This window comes from Anopheles ziemanni (assembly GCF_943734765.1).
Source record: "Anopheles ziemanni chromosome X unlocalized genomic scaffold, idAnoZiCoDA_A2_x.2 X_unloc_1, whole genome shotgun sequence".
Taxonomy (NCBI): domain Eukaryota; kingdom Metazoa; phylum Arthropoda; class Insecta; order Diptera; family Culicidae; genus Anopheles; species Anopheles ziemanni.
The window spans coordinates 152,343-174,036 of NW_026689707.1; the positions used below are offsets into that span (position 1 = coordinate 152,343).

Sequence of the window (21,694 nt, forward strand, 5' to 3'; positions counted from 1 at the left end):
TATACCTCGCCAACGAATTATATCGCGAGACAACCAACGAGAGGACGACAATTCTCGTTAGATAGCTCGGCTATTGAAAAAATAAAAAGATGGTTCTCGGGTAGTATCGAACCCGCATTGATCCCCAGCTTGATCGATCAATTATCCTATCCTGCCATCAGATAGGGCCATCGGCTTTTGATAAGAGATGGGCGCTAAAACAGAAATATAAATTAGGAGAGTCCTCTGAAACGATGCTGAATGAACGTCTCTCTCCAGACGAAGTATCTAAAAATAGATTGCGATGATCTTGCTTGGATTGCTTTCGTGCAAAGTGAATTCCCCGGAGCTTGCAATCGGTGCGATGAATATTGGCACACAAACAAACAGTTCGCGTTTCGGATGCTGGTGGATCATTCGTCGATACTAGACCGATGGACACGGCCAATTCTGTATGCGAGTGTGTCACTTCTGACCACGCCGTTTTTATTTCCTGTCTCCTATCACTATGACTGGTAGCATCTGTCACTATATGATAAGTAACGTCTGTCTTGGCACGACCCAGGTGTATATCTGACTAGTATCTTGCTCGTTTAAAGGCAGGCGTGAAATAGTATCTGCATTGGCATTATCGGCGGCCTTTCTGAACCGAATTTTGTAGTCAAACCCTTGTAAGTACGTAGCGAAGTATTGCATTCGTAGGCCTGACATTACTGGTATGCCTTTATGCTCTATGTATTTTGGTAATTACCTGATTATCTGTCACGAGCGTAAACTGCCTTCCGTATAAGTATTGGAAAAATTTCTTTACCGCGAAGATGATCACACATGCCTCCTTGTCAACATGCATGTACTTTTGTTGAACTTTGTTCAGCGTCTGAGACGCAAACTGGAGAGGCCTTTCTGTACCGGATATTCGTGGCTCAAAACGGCACCAACTCCATATGGAGAAGCATCTGTAGCTAACAAGAGAGGAAGTTCTGGTGAATAATGTACCAAGCATCCGTTGAATTGGATATCTTTTTTAAAAAGTTTTCATGCATTCACCTTCCCGGATGTCGCAAAATATGAATCGGACAGAGATAAACGATAGGAGATCAATAATGAAAGAGTGTGCTAGCAATACCCGCATATTTCGCTCCCAGATTATGACTGTGCGTTGGCGATCCCGTTCTGGCACACTTGAACAGATAGCGTGCTGATCTGCTTCAACAGATCTCCCGGGAGAGCGCTGTGTGACTTTGAGAGATCGCATGTTGTGTTCTCTCGCAGCTGCTGTAGAACGAGAGCACTTCTTCAGTGCTCATAGCAAACGTTAAAACAGAATGCAGTCCTACTCTTACTCCTTGATAATTGGTACTTGGACATCGCGATCCTGTTCGCAGCAAAGCAAACCGAGTTGCGCAGGATCCTGCAGTAACAGGCAGTGGATTTCTACTCCTTCTTTAAGTTTGTTATTGAATTATAACACTCCGACTCAACTAACTTAATGACCATTTTCATATAAAAGAATCAATCCTGTTTTTTCTGTTCATATAATACGTAAAAGTATCAAATAAATAAAATGAAAAAATTAATTTTCAAAACAAAAGTTTTTCCCTAAACGTACTAAAAAATAAAAAATAATGTATGTTAAACGACATATGTTTTTATGTATCAGTTTTTCGTTTTTGTCGTTATTCGCATAGCTTCGTAGATGGCGATCGAACTGAGAGCAATCTCGATGTAATGCGAATAACGATAAAGACGAAAAACTGATACATAAATACATATGTCAGTAGCAAACTGGAGCTCAAAGTGTAAGGTTTAATTGCACAGCACGAAGACCATCCGAAAAATTCATACATTTGGTCCTTCGAACCGGATTGTTCGTGCTTGAGTGAAAGTTTTATTCTATAATCGTTTTACGAACAATTATATCGGTTTACGTCTACGACGTACGCATTGTCTTACGGACAATTGTTTTCTTCGACGTTCACGACGTCAAGACCGCGAAGCAAGTGTTAGGAAAACATTCGACGAGTTTGTCGTCAATTGTGAACACTAATTTGCACAAAGAGTGCAACGCAAAGGATTTGCACAACGGGTGCAACGCAAGCAATAGTGCAGTGAGAAAGAGTGCACACAATACGAAGCCAGTGAAGCCTGCGCATCTCACCGCATCTCGATAGTGCTGCATCATTTAACCGCCATCACGTTTTGCGCGCCATCAAAGTTTGAGAGAGTTCGCGCGCATTTGATCTTCCAGCGCGTCATCGGTTAACCCTTGGAGGAACAGCGAAAAAAGGACCCAGTAAAAAAAAAACTTTGAGAGAAATGGAGAAAAAGCTCAAAGCGATCTAGCATAAAAAGAAGATTGCGTTGGAAAATATTAAGGCACTCGAAAAATTTATGACCACGTTCAGCCAGCATGAAGTGGGTCAAGTTCCAGATATTTTAGAAGGGCTTCAGAAGCACAAGGAATGGCGCGATGGCGAAGCTAGAAGAGCTTGACGATAGCACTGGAGCGGTAAGAAGCGTGCATCAGTGATAGGATCGATATGGAGGAGCGATGCAGACGGCTGAAATCATTCTTCCGGGCAAATCTTCCCAAGGACACGCCGAATGATTCAGCATTGATGAATGCCAGTTCGATAATGGCATTTGGTCGGCCAAATGCGACCAATCTTCGGCTTCCGAAAATTGAGCTGCCTACTTTTGACGGTGATTCTACAAAATGGCTCTCGTTCCGCGACCGTTTTGTATCGATGATCGATGATTCGGCAGAACTGTCATCGATTGCTAAACTGCAGTATCTGCTGTCATCTTTAAAAGGCGACGCTGCATTACCCTTCGAGCACACACCGTTAACAAACGAAAACTACGCGGTCACTTGGAAGGCGCGGTCGCTGTTGCAAAGGTACGACAATACACGTAGAGTTTTTTCGTTTTCGTAGAGAATTCGTGAGTATTGGCGGAAACTTCATTTTGGACGAGTTCACACGACATTTGAATGGTTTGGCCAAGCTGAAAGAACCTGTGGAGACATGGGATTCTCCTCCATGCTGCTGATGAAGTTCGACAGCGAGACCATCCTTGCGTGGGAGAAGCACTCCGTCCACTTCGAGCGGGACAAATATCAGGAGCTGATGAAATTTGTCGAAGATCGGATCCAGATCCTGAAATCCACTAAAAGCCTTACCATTGTAGAGGATTCGACGATTAAGGTGGCCGGCAACACACGGCAAATTACCTCACGGAGAGCCATTCACAAATCCTCGGGGCAACCACGGTTTTTATTGGAGTGCGGTGAAAATCACTCGCTACACATGTGTCCAATATTCAACGGCAAGGATGTACAGCAGCGACGCGACATCGTGGCAAAGAAGTGCTGTTGCTGGAATTGCCTTAGCAATACGCATCTAGCGAAGGACTGCAAGTCGGATCGGTCCTGTCGCACGTGTGGGGAGCGTCATCATTCACTGCTACACATTTCTTCGACGATATCGATGGGTGTTGTCAAAACAAACACGTGAGCGTGAGGACGAGTGAGGTAGGGCCAGTGAGCGAAATGAGAATGAGACAGGAGGAGTACGGTCGGGTCAAGGTCCCAGCATGTAGGAAGGAGAGGATCGAGAACGAGAGGTATCAGCTGATCGATGAGTAATCGATAAGATCGTAGCTGATAAGCAATCGGCGAACGTTGACCCGACCGACCCAAGAATGAACGAGATGACAATAGATGCGTAAGGAAACCTTCCTCGGCAGTGCCGCCGAGGAAGACGACATACATTTTAACACTACGCTAAGCTACGAGTGTTCAACATTTTCGTCAGTAACATAAATTAGTTAAATCTTTAGCATTATAAATAAGACTTAGTTTTTTAATATTCTAAGCTTTATAAGTAAGACTAGGTTTTAACAATGGGAGTGAACTCTGAAGATGAAACGGTGTTCCTTGAGACGGCGGTGCTACATCTCGTCGATGACTACGGAACAAGGCACGAGGCGAGAGCGCTTCTCGATTCCGGATCGATGTCTAACTTCATCACGGAAGCGTTCGCTTGGCAATTAATGGCCTCTCCGTCTAAGGTCAACGTTTCCATCTCTGGCATCGGTATGGCGTCGCAGTTGGTGAACGGGTCGATTGTGGCAACCGTCCAGTCGAAGATACAACCGTTCGCGACTCAAATGGAATTCCTGATCCTAAATAACCCATCGGCGGACATCCCAACGACTCCCACTGACGCGTCTTCCTGGAGGATGCCGGTAGATGCAGTTTTGGCGGATCCATCGTTCTACATCCCAGGCAGAATTGACATCGTCATCGGGAGAGATGCGTTCTGGGAGATTCATTCCGGAAGGAAACGGTCGCTTGGCAAGGGACGTCCGTGGCTCCCTTCGGTTGGGTCGTCGCGGGTAACACTGCCCAAGCTGCAAAGGAGGCTCCGCGAATTTGCCATGTGGCTACGTCAGACACCCCACTGGAAGCTATCCTGGACCGGTCCGGGAATGCAAAACCCTTCCCAACGAAGCAACATTTTCGGCCGAGGAGGACTTCTGCGAGAAACATTACGTTTCTACGACGACTCGGGACGCTGCGGGAAGGTATGTGGTTAGTTGACCGTATAACTCGAATGCCAATTCAATTTTAGGAGCTTCTAAGGAGATTGCCGATCGCCGTTGGGCGGGAATGGAACGTCGGTTGAATTCCAACCCGCAAATGAAAGAGGCATACATCAAGCTTATGAAGGACTACGAGCGTTTGAGGCACATGAAGAAACTTAGCGAACCCGTTGATGATTCAGTTCCGCATTACTATCTGCCGCATCATGCAGTAGTAAAGGAGACCAGCACGACCACTAAGGTTAGGGTTGTCTTTGATGCATCCTACAAGACAACTTCCGGGTTTTCACTAAACGACACTTTGCTTATCGGAAAGGCAGTACAGCAAGATCTGCTTTCGATTGTCATGCGTTTTCGGGCTCATGCGATAGCAATTACTGCAGACGTGGAGAAAATGTATCGTCAATTCTTTCATCATGCCCAACACAAGAATTTTCTTCGCATTCGGTACAGAGAAAATTCCGCAGAACCCATAAGCACCTACGAATTACAAACGGTTACCTACGGCACGGCATCGGCACCATTCTTAGCTACACGAACTCTGAAGCAGATTGCAAACGATCATGGAGAGCAATACCCACGTGCAGTTAATCCTGTACTCCATAACTTCTATATGGAAGATCTACTAACCGGTGCTGAAGATCTAGCGGATGCAATCGAAATAGTGAGCCAAGTTACAGAAATGCTGCAGTCAGCTGGTTTATCGCTAAAAAAGTGGGCATCGAACATACCTGAAGTGCTCTCTCGCATTCCACCTTTAGACGTAGCGATCTTACTAACGTATGAATTACGAGACGCGCAATGTGTATCCACTCTTGGGCTTGTATGGGAGCCAGCCCTAGACTTGCTTCGGTTCCGGATCGATCTACCATCTACAGCACCAATATGGACACGAAGGATAACAATGTCTTACATTGCAAAGATCTTTGATCCACTCGGATTGTTGGGACCAGCAATAACAGTAGCCAAGCTATTCATGCAACAGCTTTGGTTGCTAAAGCTTGGGACTGGGCATGTTCCGGGCATAGATAATCCTGCAGATGTCATCTCGCGCGGTCTTCATGCAGATAAGCTATTGGAATTCGATCGGTGGTTTCATGGCCCACACTGGTTGTCTTGCAACGAAGAAGTGAAGCCACGGGTGGTTGCCATATCAACGACTGCAGATTTCAGCAACAAACTCTTTGTATAATTTTCGGCATACCATCGCCTTCGCAGATCTATGGCGTTTTGTCTGCGTTTTATTCATTGTCTGACAGGACGCGGCGCATTCAGAACCACGGAAGACGGAAATCCAACGGAACAGCTGTCACTGGTTGAGAGAGTGCCACCATTAACACGGGACGAACTTCTTCAGGCTGAAATCCAGTTGTGCCGGTTGTCGCAGGAGGATAGCTTTGCAGAGGAACTGCACACCGCAAGGCATGGCAAGGAGATTCCGAAAACGTCGAAGCTGAGGTGGCTATCGCCCTTTGTTGACTCAAAGGGATTACTGCGAGTCGGTGGTCGGCTTCACAATGCGCAGATTCAAGACGCGACCAAACACCCGATTCTGCTCTCCAGTAATCATTCGTTGGCCAAGTTAATGACAATCGCGTATCACTTGAAATTATTGCATGCCGGACGTCAGCTATTATTAGCCACACTACGTCAAAGATTCTGGATAATGGGCGGTCGCAGTCTCGCTAAGTTTGTTTACCACCATTGCCAACAATGTTTCAAGGCGAAGCCCACATTGGTGAAGCAAAGCATCGCGGACCTCCCAATTTCACGGGTAACAGCTACGAAGCCGTTTGCTGTCAGTGGAATTGACTACTGCGGACCAGTATTACTAAAGTCAACGATTCGGAACCGCAGCCCGACGATGGCGTACATAGCTATATTCGTGTGTTTCGCGACCAGGGCGGTACACATTGAATTAGTGTGTAACCTCACGACGACGTCCTTTCTGGCAGCACTTCGGCGTTTTGTTGCAACAAGGGGGAATATTTCAGAACTGCACTCCGATAGTGCAACGACATTCAAGGGCGCCGCGCATGAGCTTCATCGCCTCTAGAAGATGCTCTAATGCATTCAATAAGAGCGGGACGAGATTTGCAACTGGTGTGCAAACAACGAAATTGAGTGGAAATTCTATCCACCACGTGCTCCGCATTTTGGCGGTCTTTGGGAGGCAGCGGTACGTTCCGTAAAACAACACATTGTTTGCACAGTAGGAAGTACGAGCTTAACTCATGAGGGAATGGTAACTCTGTTAGCCCAAGTCGAACAATGTTTAAATTCACGACCACTAGTGCCATTGTCAAACGAACCCACAGATACAGAGCCACTAACACCAGGGCATTTTCTAGTAGATTCCAATATGTGTGCATTACCACAAATTGATAGGTCACAGGAACCATCAAATAGGTTGAAGGATTTTGAGCTAGTACAGAAACATCAGGGCGCGCTGGTATCCGGAGTACCTTCAACAATTACAAGCGCGTGCTAAAAACTGTTCAAGTAACCCTGTAGAGCTAGAAAAAGGACAACTCGTCTTGATCAAAGAAGATAACGTACCTCCAACTATGTGGCCCATGGAGCGAATAACATCAGTACATCCAGGGAAGGATAGCATAGGGAAGGATAGCATAGAGTTGCTACAATTCGAACTGCATCAGCTGTGTAATTAAACCTTACACTTTGAGCTCCAGTTTGCTACTGTTTATTAATCTGTCAAATATAGTTCATTCGCGTTACTTTATAATTCATTTGACTTAGTTCCTAATTTCTCTTTCGTTAATCCTTTTCTCTATTCTAATGATTCTGCTAGTTGCTTGCTATTTTGCTAGCCATCAAGCACTTTCGATATTTTCTCGAAGTAAGAGAGTTCAAAATATTGACGGATCATAAACCTCTCACAATGGCACTAAAATCAAATGCAGAAAAGTCTCCTCGGCAAAGCAGGGATCTTGACTTTATATCTCAATACACATTAGACATTCAATACATCCGTGGAGATAGCAACGTGGTAGCCGACTGCTTGTCTAGAATTGGAGGTGTGGATTCTATAACTGAGGTAACATACAAACATTTTCAGACGAACAAACGAAGGACACTCAGTTTACGAAACTGATAGAAGAACCACAAGAAAAAACAAGGTACAAACCTACTAAAATACCTCTGAATAATCTCGAAATAGTTGTCGAATCATCGACAGGGAGACAAAGACTGTATGTCCCTGATCGAGCTTGCCGTCAGGTCGGTCGCAATCGCTTGTGACCGGAGTGTGCGCGTCTGAGTTGGTACGCACGGTACCAACACTCAGTGTGGAGTATTAGCCAGACTGGGACCGATGGGCATGCCAACAGGTCACAACTCCCAATAATCTCCAAAACTTATACGATAGAAAACTTGGCGTGCTAGAAGTTGTCCTACAAGAGATACCGTGGGTCGATCTCTTTACAGGATCTTAAAGCTTGTAGAGTATAACACACAAACTGATGTTTTTCTTTTCCAAGTAATCCATATACAGCGTTTTACAGCTCACCTAGCAACCGGGGCAGTGTATGTAGAACATCAAGAATGATAGCCTACTGCAGAGTATTTGATGTAGAATAGCAAAACCCACAAGTGGCAACACAAACGGGTTAGTAGAAAAATCATCACTTTCTAGGATCTACCAGAATGAAAGTTGACGCATGGATGTTTGAAGTAGAGACGACCAGTTGAAAGGTACAGGATAAGGTAGGCTATGATCGCTTTTTCGCATCAGAAAACGAGCGCGAATCGCAACAATCCTCGCAAAAGTATGTTTTCGACCGGAAAGCGATTTTCCCCTACTTTTACCTGCACCCCTCAACTGGTCGTGCCTACTACAAACATCCACGCGACAACTTTCATTCTGGTAGATCCTAGAAAGTGATGGATATTCTACTTACCGGTTTGTGTTGCCACTTGTGGGTTTTGCTATTCTACATCAAATACTCTGCAGTAGGCTATCATTCTTGATGTTCTACATACACTGCCCCGGTTGCTAGGTGAACTGTAAAACGCTGTATTTTCAAATTTCTGAATGAAACGACTCTAATCGGCGACGAGTTGCATTAGTGATGTCTAACTGCGGTTCCCTTGGCAAAAGGCCTGAATGGACTACTCCGTTCGATTCAATACTTTGTTTTCTTTCTAGTCCTCTCCGCCATTAATTCTTTCCCATTCATGTGTCGTTGCCATTCATTTGCACGGAACCGATCAGTGCCATTCTAAGTTGGATACTAATGTTCGAATTTTTAGGATTGCCTACATTTCGGCGCAAACCCAACTTGAATATGCAACAGTCCCTTTGTCTCTGTGCGAGCATGCTTTCCAAGGAATCCACAATAACTCTCAACCAGGCGTTCGAGCCACAAGAAAGCTCATGTCCGAAAGATACTTTTGGCCTTCCATGAACAAGGACGTCGGGATTTGTACACGTGCTTGTGTTGGTTACCAGAAAGCCAAAGTAACGCGCCACACTTGTTCACCCTTAGAGGAATTTAACATTCTGAAGGGTAGGTCTGAGCACATTCATATGGACGTGGTTGGTCCATCCATCCAAAATATGTGTTACATGCTCACTATAGTGGATCGATTCACAAGATGGCCAGAATGCTACGCAATGCCAGACATGTCAACAGCTACGATCGCTAAAACTTTTGTTGACAATTATGGCTCGCGTTTCGGATGTCCTGTTACTATAGCAACAGACCGCAGGAGACAATTCATTTCCAAACTATTCAATGAACTGACTGTACTACTTGGAGCCCATCACACTAAGACAACGGCTTACCACCCACTATCCAATGGCATGGTCGAAAGGTTTCATCGCCAGTTAAAAGCAGCTATCATGGCAAATGAAAATTGCATACAATGGCCGAGACGCTTGCCACTTGTTTTGTTGGGCATTCGACTCTCGTTCAAAGAGGACATCAAAGGATCTTCTGCAGAGATGGTATACGGTCAGAGTCTTAGACTCCCCACTGAGATATCAATACCATCCACTAACAACATCGTAGAAGACCTCCCTGATTTCATCCGCACACTGAAAAAGGCCTTTAAAGAAATCAAACCAGAGCCTTCGAAAAACAAAACTACCCCCAACAACTTTATTCCAAAAACCCTGAAAGATAAACGGGGCCTGGGGATGAAAGACGGGCCTACAGTGTACTTACGAAGGACCCTTCGAGGTAGTGCGGCGGTTCTGAAAATTTGTTGTTATAAACATGAAAGTAAAAAATGATTCAATTTCCATCGATCGCCTCAAACCATCATTCCGTTCGGAAAGCATGCCAAAGATCAGACAAGATGAGAGGACTATTGGGAGAGTGCGATTTCGCCTTAATTCATAATCACAGTTCATAATGTCGTGACTCCGTCACTGGTGTGGGGTTCTGTAGTGATCTTGGTTTGGCATCTCGATCGACTGGAGCTAGATTCACTCGCAGGACACTGGACTGAAATAGGCCACGGCTGCCAACTGCGTTGGAGCCCACAGGAAGTTAGGGATAGTATATAAGGATCCGCGTCCGAGAGCACACGCTCTCTTCGATCACAGACCGCCGACGTGAACACCTTAATAAAACTCGAGACCTTAGTATATTGTCTATGGAAGTTCACAAGAAGAATAGTGTAATAACCAAATAACTAAATCATCCTCATGAGTACGAGTACAATTACGATCATAGTTGATGTGAGAAATTGCAGTTGCAATTGCACTACAGCATGCTTCCCATGCGGCGAAAATTGAAGGTTTCGTTAAAGTTTCCGGAAATATTTACGGTTAACGAAACAATTTCCGCAGACATAAACGAACGTCACTCGTTCCGGATTATAAAGCTCATTGCTGAAAGATGTAACACTAGTGTAGAGCTTGTAAAAAGCTTTAATAATGGTGTGCCTCTCCTCCCTTGATGAGGTTATGGAGGGGAAGTGCTTTTGGGGGCAACACGCGTACCACGTGTGCGAGAGCGGCAAAAAACATTAAGGATGCTTTCTCTCTTTCTGTTCGGTTATCTGTACGCCACTGAGGACACACCTGCCGCATGGCTACGTACCGATGCATTTAAAGCCCTCGATCCCTGCCAATTTTCTATTTGTATAGTCAAGACAACGCCAGCGTATACATTGTGGACAACGCCATCGCATACATTGTGGACATCGCCAGAGCATACATTGTGAGTCAACATTCGATCATCGCGACGCGACCCCCGGACCACAACATTATGCTGAGTTGCAGCTTCCCATAGCAACGCGGACCGCCCGCATTATGCTGAGATTGCAGATTCCCGCAGCGACGCGGACCACCTAGAATCAGAAGACCGTGAACCAACGATCCAGATCGCGAACTGATCATCAGTTGGTATCCAGCATCCGAACACGATAGTTGGGTATTAACCCGCACATATGTTGTAGGAAATAAAGTTTAAGTTTTTTTAAAACTCAAACACCCGCAGCAGTGCGTTAACTGGCGCCCGAATAGGGACCGCGCTATGTGAAATTAAGTACAAGTGAAAGTGAAAGTAACCACGCTAGAGTGATAGTTACCACCGAATCCCAAACTTAAAAAGACTTTCCTGATCGCCGAGTGCAGCCGTGTAAAAAGGATCCCGAGTCACCTGTGCAGTTAGCAGCTCACACAGGACAAAAAGGAGCCATCCATTACACCGAGAAGGAAGTCATTCACAGCCGGTTTTCCAGAAACTAAACTACGCCCGCTAGAGGAGCAGTAAAACACAACGCCCGTCAGAGGAGCATCATAAATCATAAAACCATCGCCCGATACAGGATGCGTATGGTACTGTAAGTAACAAAAAAACAGTAAGTAAAAATTGTGAAACAAACACAAAATTGTGAAACAAAAATCAAGTGATTACAAAAACGCGATTAACAAATATTAAGTAAAATTACCTAGTGAAGTGAAAAACGTGTTAAAACAAACAAAAAATCCTGGAGGATCTTATAAATTCATTACAATCTTTTTCCTTCAAAATGTCGAGACCAGACCTTGACCAAATTATTAACCGCATTGCCGCACTCGAAGCGTGCAATGTCGCCCCCGCTCAGATCGATTATTCCGATCCACCGCTTTACTTTACAAAGCCAGATGGAACAAGTGTAAATCCCGAAAGTTTTGAAAAAATCCCTGATTTGGTAAAGGATCTACCAAATTTCACTGGGGATCCCAGCGAACTGAATAGCTGGTTGAGTGACGTAGACAGCTTGGTAAAACTGTACCAAACTAAAAGTACAGACACACTTGAACGCCAAAACAAATACCATATGATCTGCAAATTCATTCGCAGAAAAATCCGCGGTGAAGCGAACGATTCACTCGTTGCTTCAAACGTAGGCATTAATTGGAACCTGATCAAAAAAACATTGGTCACGTATTACAGTGAAAAGAGAGATTTGGAAACATTAGACTTCCAACTTATGAGCGTGCAGCAGAAGAACCGCTCATTGGAAGTATACTACGACGAAGTAAATAGATTGCTCTCGCTTATAGCAAATCAAATAAACACTGACGAAAGATTCACACACCCCGAAGCCTCAAGAGCTTTAATTGAAATGTACAACAAAAAAGCAATCGATGCTTTCATGAGAGGACTAGATGGAGACGTTTATAAATTCATTAGAAATTATGAACCGACATCCCTTGCAGGAGCGTACAGCTACTGCATTTCATTTCAAAATATTGAGTGTAGAAAAATGCTAACCAAACCAAGGCCATATATCCCACCAACGGCACCAAGGAATATGATTCCCTTACCGCCACCAACGCCCATAAGATATACAAATCCACCTCCGCCACCAAGGCCTTACCATCCCAAACCGTTCACGGGAAACAGAAATTTTAATAATTTCGCCCAAAAGAACAACCAACATTACCAACAAAAACCATTTAACAATTTTCAACGTCAACCGCCACCAGAGCCTATGGAAGTTGACCATTCCATCAGAACACAACAAGTGAACTATGGAAACCGCCCTAACTCAAACAACGTTCGACCCCCAAAACGTCCCAGGGTCAATAATATCCAAACACAGCCAGGACACTCAAATACGGTGAACCACATAACGGATGCCAATCCACCACAACAATTCGAAAACGGTAACCCCGCGAACAACACAATAGATAACAACACATTACAATCGTTCGAGAGATACCTCCGAACCATTGAAAAACAAGAAGGATGCAACTTCAGTGACACTGTCGAAGTCGCAGAACTTAATTTTTTAGACTAAACTCGGCGTTGCCTTATTTTCTTTTTTATGGTAACGCCTCGGAGCCATTAAAAATGCTCATTGATACCGGTTCTAATAAAAACTATATCCACCCGAAACATGCTAAAATTTCCCACAAAATTGATAAACCATTTTATGTATCTTCAGTAGCAGGAGACATAAAAATCGAAGCTTATTCACAAGCTCGACTATTCAAACCATTTTCAGATAAAATGTTAAAATTTTATCATCTTGAAAATTTGAAATCATTCGATGCCATAATAGGGCACGATTCACTGAAAGAAATCAAAGCAGTTATTGATACAGCCAATGATGAATTAATCATTGACGGCACAAATGTAATACCCCTACAACAATATAAACTACAGGAAGTAAATAAAATAAACATCCGCGATAGTCATCTCAACCAAAACGAAAAAATACAGCTACATAACCTATTACAGGAATATCAGGATCTTTTCCAACCACCTGATTCTAAATTACCTTTTACCTCACAAGTAAAAGCTACCATAAGGACAAAAAATGAATCCCCAATCTACAGTAAAACTTATCCTTATCCCCAAGCACTTAAAGGTGAAGTTAACAGGCAAATTGAAAAACTACTAAATGATGGAATCATCAGACCTTCAAAATCCCCATACAATGCACCAGTGTGGATTGTTCCAAAAAAACTGGACGCTGCCAATGAAAAAAAATATAGACTTGTCATAGACTACAGAAAATTAAATACTCAAACAATAAGTGATAAATATCCTATTCCGGATCCATCTACTGTTTTAGCCAATTTAGGCTCAAATAAATTTTTCACTACCCTTGATTTAGCATCAGGATTTCATCAAGTACCCATGTCGGAGAACGACATCGAAAAAACTGCATTTTCGATAAACAATGGAAAATATGAATTCGTACGCATGCCCTTTGGATTAAAAAATGCACCTTCCATATTCCAACGCGTCATGGACGACACTTTGAGAGAACATATAGGAAAAATATGTCACGTTTACATCGATGACATTATCATTTTTAGTGAAACAGTTGAAGAACATCTGCAAAATTTGAAAATTGTCTTAGACACATTGCGAGCCGCAAATTTCAAAATACAGCCAGACAAATCCGAATTCTTAAAAACTGAAGTCGAATTCCTCGGATTCATTGTCTCAAGTGAAGGACTTAAGCCAAACATAAAAAAAGTTGAAGCCATAAAAAAATTCCCAGAACCACAGAACCTTAAAGAACTGAGAAGATTCTTAGGACTGTCAGGTTATTACCGCAGGTTTATTAAAAACTATGCACACTTGGCAAAACCCATCACAAAACTCCTAAGAGGGGAGGATGGCCATCGCCGAATTTCAAAAAACGAATCAAAAAATGTTCCAATTAAATTTGATCAAAATGCAAAGAACGCATTCCAAACCTTGAAAGACATAATATCTTCTAATGATGTTTTAGTTTTTCCAGATTTCCAGAAGCCATTTGAACTGACAACAGATGCATCAGATAAAGCACTAGGAGCTGTGCTTTCACAAAAATGCCACGACGGAGATAGACCAATAACATTCATTTCCCGAACTCTTTCCCAAACAGAGGAAAATTATGCAACAAACGAAAAGGAGATGCTTGCCATCGTGTGGGCACTACATACACTGAGAAATTTCATATACGGAGCAAAAATTAATATCCATACTGATCATCAACCATTAACATTTGCTTTATCACCGCAGAACAACAACGCAAAGCTGAAACGATGGAAATCATTCATAGAGGAACACGATTACCAGTTATGCTACAAACCAGGAAGATCGAACGTCGTAGCCGACGCCCTTTCCAGAATACAAATTAATTCACTAACACCAACCCAGCACTCAGCTGATGAAGATGATAATTCATATATCCCTTCAACAGAAGCACCTATTAATGTTTTCCGCAACCAACTAATATTTAAAATCGGAACTAATTCCTCTTCCGAACTAATAAGCCCTTTCCCGAAATTTAAAAGGCATATTTTCATCGAACCAAATTTTACTACTGATTTTATCAAGGATAAATTCAAAAAAGTTATTAATCCAAACGTAATTAATGGAATTTACACAGATGAACAAACAATGGGAATTATCCAAGAAGTCTATAAAAATCTTTACAATCCAAAAACAGTTAAAGCTAGATTTTCCCAAATACAAGTCGAAGATCTTTGCGACGTAGAAAAACAAATCGAAGAGATTAAAAATATCCATAATTTTGCACACAGAAACGCTAAGGAAAATTCATGGCAATTTATAAAAAAATTCTACTTCCCCGGAATGAGAAAAAGTATTCAAAATATTGTTAAAAATTGTGAGATATGCAAAACCGAAAAATACGATAGAAAACCACAAGTATTTATACCAGTAAAAACACCAATACCGACATATCCAGGAGAGATAATTCATATTGATATATTTGCATACAACGCAAACTTTTTGTTTATCACGTCAATCGATAAATTTTCAAAGTACGTTAAAATTCGACCGATAAAATCGAAATCAATTGCTGACATAAAGGAAGTATTACTACAACTTTTATATGACTGGGACTTGCCAGCCCAAATTGTTATAGATAACGAATGTACTTTTGTATCGAATGTAATCGAACAATCAATATTAAATCTAGGAGTCAAAATCTTCAAAACTCCAGTTAATCGTTCAGAAACGAATGGTCAAGTAGAGAGATGTCATTCGACTATTAGAGAAATAGCGAGATGTACGAAAAAACTCAATCCAGAAATGAGTATCATAACATTAGTGCAACAAGCCGTTTATAAAAATAATCATACTATTCATTCATTTATAAAGGATACACCAAGCAATGTGTACGTAGGAGAACGATCAGATGATCCACAAGAAAGAGCAAGAATAAGAGAAGCTACAAATGAAAGAATACTCGAAATATTCAAAAAGAATGATGAAAAAATCAAAGATGAACAATATAAAGACTATGAAGAAAATGAATACGTATATGAAAGGAAGAAAACAAATAATAAACGCGAAAGTCGTTTTAATATAATAAAAGTAAAGGAGAATCATCCAACTTATATAATTGATTCGAATAATCGAAAAATTCATAAAACGAATCTAAGAAAATAAGGAAGAAATATTAATACACTCTTTGAAATTCTTTTAACTATCGTTACAGAGTGATTACAACCCTGTTGATCAAGCTTATTGTAGCAGATATAAGCATATATGATCTAAGTAATAATCCCTTAGCTATAATACCAATAAGTAAAGCTAAAGTTCAAATCGGATATGTAAGGACAATACATCCAATCGATTTATCAAACATAGAAGAAGCAGTAGAAAAAACGTTAGAAGAAATTCCAAATGGAATCCATACGGCATCAATTGAAAGTTTGATTAATATAAAAGCTAGAACGCTACAGGAAACCTTTAGAAAGATTAGACCGTTTACAAACAGAGAAAAACGATGGGACACGATCGGAAAAGTTTGGAAATGGATCGCAGGAAATCCAGACGCCGACGACCTACACATTATTAACTCAACGATAAACTCCCTAATTGCTGAAAACAACAAACAAGTAGTAATCAACCAAGGTTTAAATGAACGACTCCAACAAATAACAGAAGTCGCCAACACGGTTATCAACATTGAAAATCAACGATACGAAACGCACCAGACAGAGATTCGTCAATTAATCCTGTTATCAAACATGAACATGCTACAAGAAAAATTAGAAGTAATTGAAGATGCCATCATACTCGCGAAACACGGGATTCCAAGCAGCAAGCTACTATCCCTAGATGATCTAAACTCCATAGCCCAATTCCTAGAGAGTAACAACATTACTTACCGTACTCCAGAGGAATTGCTAGGGCAATCAACTGCGCATGTTGCTGTAAACCAAACGCATATTATCTACATACTAAAGTTCCCCAAAGTAACCACACAAATGTACGAATACGAATACATTGACTCCATAATCCAGCACGAGAAACGGATTATCGTAAAACAAAATTTCATAATACGAAATCGAACGCATGTATTCGAAATTACGGAAAGATGCCAAGAGCAGGAAGATTTCTACATATGCCAACAAGTAAATCTGCAACAACCCACCAAATGCATAGAAAAACTCGTGAAACGAGAAGACGCTGAATGTCAATACGAAAAAATTTACTCGAAAGGATTGGTGAAACGCATTAATGACGCCAATATTCTCATTAATGATGCAATCGCAGAAATATCGTCAAATTGCAGTAATGCAAACCAAGTATTGAACGGGTCATACTTGATACAATTTGAAAATTGCAACATAATCATCAACGGAGAAATTTATTCAAACAATGAAGCCATCATTCCCGGTAAGCCATACCACTCGACAGCGGGAATAAAAGTCAACATAAGCGAAATTGAAGACAGACCACCGATAGAATATCTAAACAATCTTACGTTGCAACATCGAGAAACTCTACAAAATATAAATCTACAAAACAATTCCATCAAATGGAAAATTCATGCATTCGGAGGAACGTTCATGTTACTATTCATATGCGCAACCGTAATCTGCTTATTTTTCAATAGAAGGAGAATGGTAAAAGTAAACATAAACCAAGAACCGCAACTCGGAGAAACATTCGTAAGCAGACCAACATCAATCCACGCAGCAACAAGACTTTGAGGACAAAGTCATTTAAGAAGGGAGGAGTCAAGACAACGCCAGCGTATACATTGTGGACAACGCCATCGCATACATTGTGGACATCGCCAGAGCATACATTGTGAGTCAACATTCGATCATCGCGACGCGACCCCCGGACCACAACATTATGCTGAGTTGCAGCTTCCCATAGCAACGCGGACCGCCCGCATTATGCTGAGATTGCAGATTCCCGCAGCGACGCGGACCACCTAGAATCAGAAGACCGTGAACCAACGATCCAGATCGCGAACCGATCATCAGTTGGTATCCAGCATCCGAACACGATAGTTGGGTATTAACCCGCACATATGTTGTAGGAAATAAAGTTTAAGTTTTTTTAAAACTCAAACACCCGCAGCAGTGCGTTAACTGTATGTTTTGTTAATGTGTTAATTATTATATTGGAACGATTTCAATTTTTACGTACCTTAACTTACATATGTATTTCATCGTCTTGTAGAATCGATACTCGGTTTGGCATCAGGCAGGATGTTTGTAATAACCCTCGTATAATCCACGGTGTCATGAAGCTGGTTAGCCTTACCCAAGCTAGAATGAGTAAAAAAACAAAATTTGCGAGCATAGCCTAATTTCATCTAGACACAATATCCACATGGTATTAGTGATTATGAATGTACGGGCGCATCAAATAGGCAGAATCATCACGAGTATTCAGTTTGGACACATTTGTGCGCTAGTCAACATCTCGGTAGTTAAAGAAAAAAGTGAAGCAAAAAAATGTCCAACAATCAAGATATGGTGAATAAGTTGATGGCGATTGGAGTTTTGCGTAAAGGTAAGAGAAACAGTGATATTTTGGCTGTTCTTAGTACGTTGTTGAAAAAGGTTTAATTTTTATTTATTAATTTGTTTGTTTTTCTTTCCAAATTAAGCAAATCCAACATCCCAAATTAAGCAAATCCAACATCCCTTTACCGGTGCCGAAGGTTCAGGAAAAGGTCCATGCAGGTAAATCGAAAAAAGCCATAATGTGTTCGTCATTAAACTTAAACATTCTATATAATTTTGCAGCTGAAGCTGCCCCTGCCCGGGTAGTTTCGATCCTAAAGGCATCCCGTATTCCGACAAGTAAACCCCATCCCACAGTCACTGAAACGCGCACACCAGCGATGATACCCCGTCCAGCACGCGCCAGCCTCCCTGGAGAAGCAGCATCAGCATCAAGACCGGCGGCAGTGTCAAATGGTAACAGATTCATGTGCAAAGTACGTTTTATGTAACATTAATGAATGATTTTCTTTTCCAATTGCAGAACACAAAAAAAGTAAATTAGACCACGATCCTCCTCAACCGCGCGAGCAGCAGCTATCGGTACGCGAGATGCATTCGGAGATGAAGGAGATGTATCAAAATTTAGATGATAAGATGAATCTTATTTTACGCAAAATGGTAAGGATGAAGGTGGCCATCGAGGAGCAGGCGGAAGCGAGCAAGCCGAGGGATGGGCTAGGTTTAAGGATAGATTTTAAGTTTTCGCCTATTAAGACGTTAGAGGAACTGCACACATTCAATGCACTCCTCAAGTCTGACGAGGCGTATAGAACCAAAGTGATATCGTGGCTGCAGGCCAATATCACTCGTGCAGAGGTCAATAATAGACAATACAATAGAAATAACAATGAATTGGTCCGGAATATCTAGAGTAAGTGGGAAAGATAGGATAGGTTTAAGTAAGTATAGCTTAGTTTTAGATATTCTTAAAGAAATAGGTAGTACGGATAAGTTAGTTGTAGGGAATGATTATTTGGCGAAATTTTTGCAAACTAAGCTAAGGCACGCGAACGAGCGACTTAATTTAGACGAGTTCAATGTTACGTCTTGCCATATACGGCGATCCGATTCTTAGGTTAAGGTTTGTTTCCTTATTATCTTTATTCAATACTAGTTTTAGGTATTAGTTTAGTTTTAGTTTAGTAAGTATGGTTAGTTAGTTTTAAGACTCAAATCTTTGTTTTTAGCCTTATGGAATTGTGCATAGCATGAGGGTGAAATAAAACTACATTTTATAAATTAATCATAAATTACATTTGTTTTATTTAATATCTACATTAAAGTTAAAGCGCATGAAGAAGGGGGGAAAAAATCATTGTATCGTCTCTGTCTGTGCTTATTGCAGCTAATTTACATTTTAGGTCAGGCAGCCCAATTTCTATAACGCTGTTTCTGGCACTGAGCCTCCCTTCGAGTACATGTATTACCCCGGAATCCAAAATGTTGGGCTCATTGAAAAAGGATTTGGTGTGCTTCACAACTTTCCCCTTCAGGGTCCACCTGTCGGTTCCCTCGCCCGACAAGAGGGTTGCTTCCTCAAACAATACGATTTCATTCCCTCGTGTTAGGAAAAACCCGTTCCTTCTATTATTTGCAAGCATAAGGCCCAGGCGAGCATATAATTTTGAGCTACCTCCTCTTTTGCTCAGTTTTGGGTAGCTCCGTTTTTCAGCCTTGGACCTGCATTTGCCCGAATTAAAATCGTCCTGCTCCCCAAGACGATTTATTGTCTGCTCTAATACCCTATGCGGGCTCCTCACGGTTTGCTTCAGATGTTGCAGCTTGTTTTCGAATGGGTATGTCGAGATGGTCGATAGCGGCCCAAATCGACATACATCTTCGAAAACATGCTGCAAACTGTGTATGTTGCTGGTGATAATCCTGGCCCGTACACGCTATCAAATTGTAGAACGTAACGGTTCAACAGTTCACCAGCATATTGCCACATATTTTTATAGGCGTCAGACGCCAACAATGTTACACCGCAAAATAGCAACAAGAAGTGCTGGTACGCTTCCTGCGGCAGGTGATCTTTTAAAACTACAACAGAAATATAATGTAGAAAAGAGGCGTACTCTGATCCCTTCCAGGCATGCGCCCAGTGCATGCCTCGAACAGTGCGGTGGATTTCGGATGGCAGTAGAATTTGGCCTAAAGCAACCGAAATCGCATCGCACTGCCCTTTAGATAGCTTAACTTTGCCCAAGGACCCAGAACGCCAACCTACCAGCAAACGTTTCATTATACCTAGGTCTATTAGGTGCAGCCGGTCCGCCACAACCACGTCCTTGATCAAATCAAATCCTTGCAGCTGCAAGAGAGGTGTCGGTGATTTGATATGACCAGGCTGCGTGCCGTTCCGGAAGTCCTGGTCCGTTCTCTTGGCTGCATTTATTCCCAGGAAATTCATTCGCCTTGCTTGTTTGTTGTACAACCCTTTAACCGGCACCCGTTGTACCCTCCGTGTCCTGTAACACCTGAGAAAAACAAAAACATTATATTTTTGATAGAGACATTATAAGTTTAAGTAATTATTTACCTTTTATAAAAGCTCGTGCGGGGGTATCAGCAATAATTGCACGAAGCTTGATTGTTACTCTCTTTTTATTTACCATGAGGCCGTTTGCAGTTAGACAATTAATTTCATTTACCATGGGACCCAAATATTCTTCAAGATTTGTGGGTTTGGTGTCACCATGGTAAATCGCTACCGTCATAACTGGCGCTTGGGGCATTTCATGGATTGAAAATAAAATTGGCCAATACTGGGCTTTGCTATTTTTATGCAAAGGTATCCCGTCGACCGAAACGTTGAGTGATACGTTTTGCGTAGTCAGCTTAGCGTATCTAAATGGACGTTTACCTTTTTAAACAAGCGCAGCACCATACTAACTGATTGCACGGTTGGTTTGTGCTTATTTGCCCAATTTCGAATTCCTTCGATGAGAGACATGGCATCAAACCTCCCGTCTACATCTTCTTCTTCTACATCACTGCCATCTTCACTAGTCTCTTCATCGCTATTGTATGAAGCCTTGTCTTCCTCATCATTCTCCATCCCTGACATGTTAACATCTTCTGCCAGAGGATCGGGAGCTGGACCATTTCCTTCGGAAATGTTTTCATAGCCAGCTGGGGGCGGAACTATAAATTAAGAATTAAATTGTTATGTTCACATTCACTTGCACATTCTAACTCGGCAAACATTTCTAGCTCCTGTTTTTTAACGCGTTTGTAGTAATTACTAGTGTAATTACGTTTCTTGTACATGTTTTTAAATTCAAAGAATTTATAGTTTACAAGAAAAAAGCAGTTCAAAAATCAGGAAAGCCACTAAAATCAACACCAAAGCCACTAAAATCA

The 21,694-nt window shown here is 41.9% G+C and overlaps 1 protein-coding gene across 1 annotated transcript; it reads left to right on the forward strand.

The window, feature by feature from the left end:
• The first annotated feature begins 3,005 nt into the window (after window positions 1–3,005).
• LOC131291479 (uncharacterized) lies at window positions 3,006–3,494 on the forward strand. Its single transcript, XM_058320699.1, has one exon. It carries the CDS (start codon window positions 3,006–3,008, stop codon window positions 3,492–3,494), a length of 489 nt encoding a protein of 162 aa, XP_058176682.1.
• The last annotated feature ends 18,200 nt before the right edge of the window (window positions 3,495–21,694 follow it).

Coding starts and splice junctions, on each gene's coding strand:
- LOC131291479 (XM_058320699.1), top strand. CDS start 3,006: ATGGGATTCTCCTCCATGCTGCTGATGAAGTTCGACAGCGAGACCATC.